The sequence below is a fragment of the Austrofundulus limnaeus genome, unplaced genomic scaffold (genome assembly GCF_001266775.1).
Source record: "Austrofundulus limnaeus strain Quisiro unplaced genomic scaffold, Austrofundulus_limnaeus-1.0 Scaffold358, whole genome shotgun sequence".
NCBI classification, from domain to species: Eukaryota; Metazoa; Chordata; class Actinopteri; order Cyprinodontiformes; family Rivulidae; genus Austrofundulus; species Austrofundulus limnaeus.
In genome coordinates, this window is record NW_013952760.1 from 338,774 (window position 1) to 340,553 (window position 1,780).

At 39.9% G+C, this 1,780-nt stretch overlaps 1 protein-coding gene across 1 annotated transcript in view; it reads right to left on the reverse strand.

Annotated features, from left to right (window-relative positions):
• Window positions 1-938: 938 nt before the first annotated feature.
• LOC106528085 (rap guanine nucleotide exchange factor-like 1) overlaps window positions 939-1,780 on the reverse strand; it is an 11,615-nt gene continuing 10,773 nt past the window's right edge. Inside the window, exon 3 of the mRNA XM_014023157.1 lies at window positions 939-957. Coding sequence (XP_013878611.1) covers window positions 947-957 — 11 coding nt within the window. The 3' untranslated portion in view covers window positions 939-946. The remainder of the gene's footprint in view (window positions 958-1,780) is intronic.

The window sequence follows — 1,780 nt, forward strand, 5'->3', positions numbered from 1 at the left end:
GTTAATATTAGACTCAGAGTTAATATTAGTCTCAGAGTTAATATTAGACCGAGAGTTAATATTAGACTCAGAGTTAATATCAGACTCAGAGTTAATATTAGACTAAGAGTTAATATTAGACTAAGAGTTAATATTAGACTCAGAGTTAATATTAGTCTCAGAGTTAATATTAGACCGAGAGTTAATATTAGACTCAGAGTTAATATCAGACTCAGAGTTAATATTAGACTCAGAGTTAATGTTAGACTCATAGTTAAAGTTAGACTCGGAGTTATTCTTAGACTCAGAGTTAACTTAGTCTAACAATAACTGAGTCTAAACTCAGTTATTGTCAGACTAAGTTAACGTTAGACTCAGAGTTAATGTTAGACTCAGAGTTAATATTAGACTCAGAGTTAATATTAGACTAAGAGTTAATATTAGACTCAGAGTTAATATTAGACTAAGAGTTAATATTAGACTCAGAGTTAATATTAGACTAAGAGTTAATATTAGACTCAGAGTTAATATTAGTCTGAGTTAATATTAGACTCAGAGTTAATATCAGACTCAGAGTTAATATCAGACCCAGAGTTAATATCAGACCCAGAGTTAATATTAGACACAGAGTTAATGTTAGACTCTGAGTTATTCTTAGACTCAGAGTTAGTGTTAGACTCAGCTATTGTTAGACTCAGTTTTTGTTAGACTAAGTTAACGTTAGACTCAGAGTTAATGTTGAACCCAGAGTTAAAGGTAAATGTTACCTTGGGGAAGCTGTTGCTGCGCTCGCCCTCCTCCTGCAGCAGCTCTCTGTATGTATCCAGGTACCTGAACGCCACATTCAGTACCGCCTGCTTCCTCTCTGCAGAGCTCATCTCTGTCTTTCCATCCCCCTCTCCTCCTCCTCCTCCTCCTCCCCTCCTCTCCCTCGCTGCCTCCTCCTCGCTGCCTCTCCCCTCTTCCTCTAGCGTAAATCTGGAGAACATCAAGTTAAGGAAACCAGGACACACTCAGAATCTGACCACGGTTACATCCTCTTTCCTGCTGCTGATGTTGTTGCCTAAACAACAAACAAACAAACAAACAAACAAACAAACAAACAAACAAACAAAGAGAACGCTTCTTTTAAAACATAAACAGAATCATTTTCAGTCTCAGAGAGCAGCAGCCATGATGACCCACATTACGCAGACACACAAAACCAGCAACACATCCTGCATGATTCCTGCTCTCTGATTGGCTGGATTAAGGTTGTTTTTCTGTCCTGTCTGTGAGCATGTGTATGCTGAGATTGTGAATGATATTTTCCATCATGCTTGGTGTTTTTTCGACATTAAGCTCAGCAGAATTCTCCATCAGCAGCTCAGATTGTGGAACCACACGGACCGGTCCGGACCTGATGATCTGCAYGTGTGGGTTTGATTCAGGAGCTTCAATATTCCGGACAGAACGATGTCCCTAAAGGAGGCGTACAGGGAACACTTCACGGTCAGTTCTTCAGGATTACTGCAAACTGCAGAAGATGATGAAGAATTCCTCCTCCTCCTCCTCATCACCCTGTAGAAAAAGATTCAAAATCTGCTTTCCTCCTTGACATGTCTATAAATGATCTATTTTTAATCTGAGTTATTCTGGGTTCTGTAGCAGGACTCATGTGTTGACAGTTCCCAGGTGTGGTTCTGTTCTTTGAATGAAGAACTCTGGCAGGTTCTGGAACCRTTTACAGGTCCAAACCAGCTTCTCAGAACTTAGATGGAACCAGGTTCACAGACAGTTCCTGCCTAACTGTGGATGGATG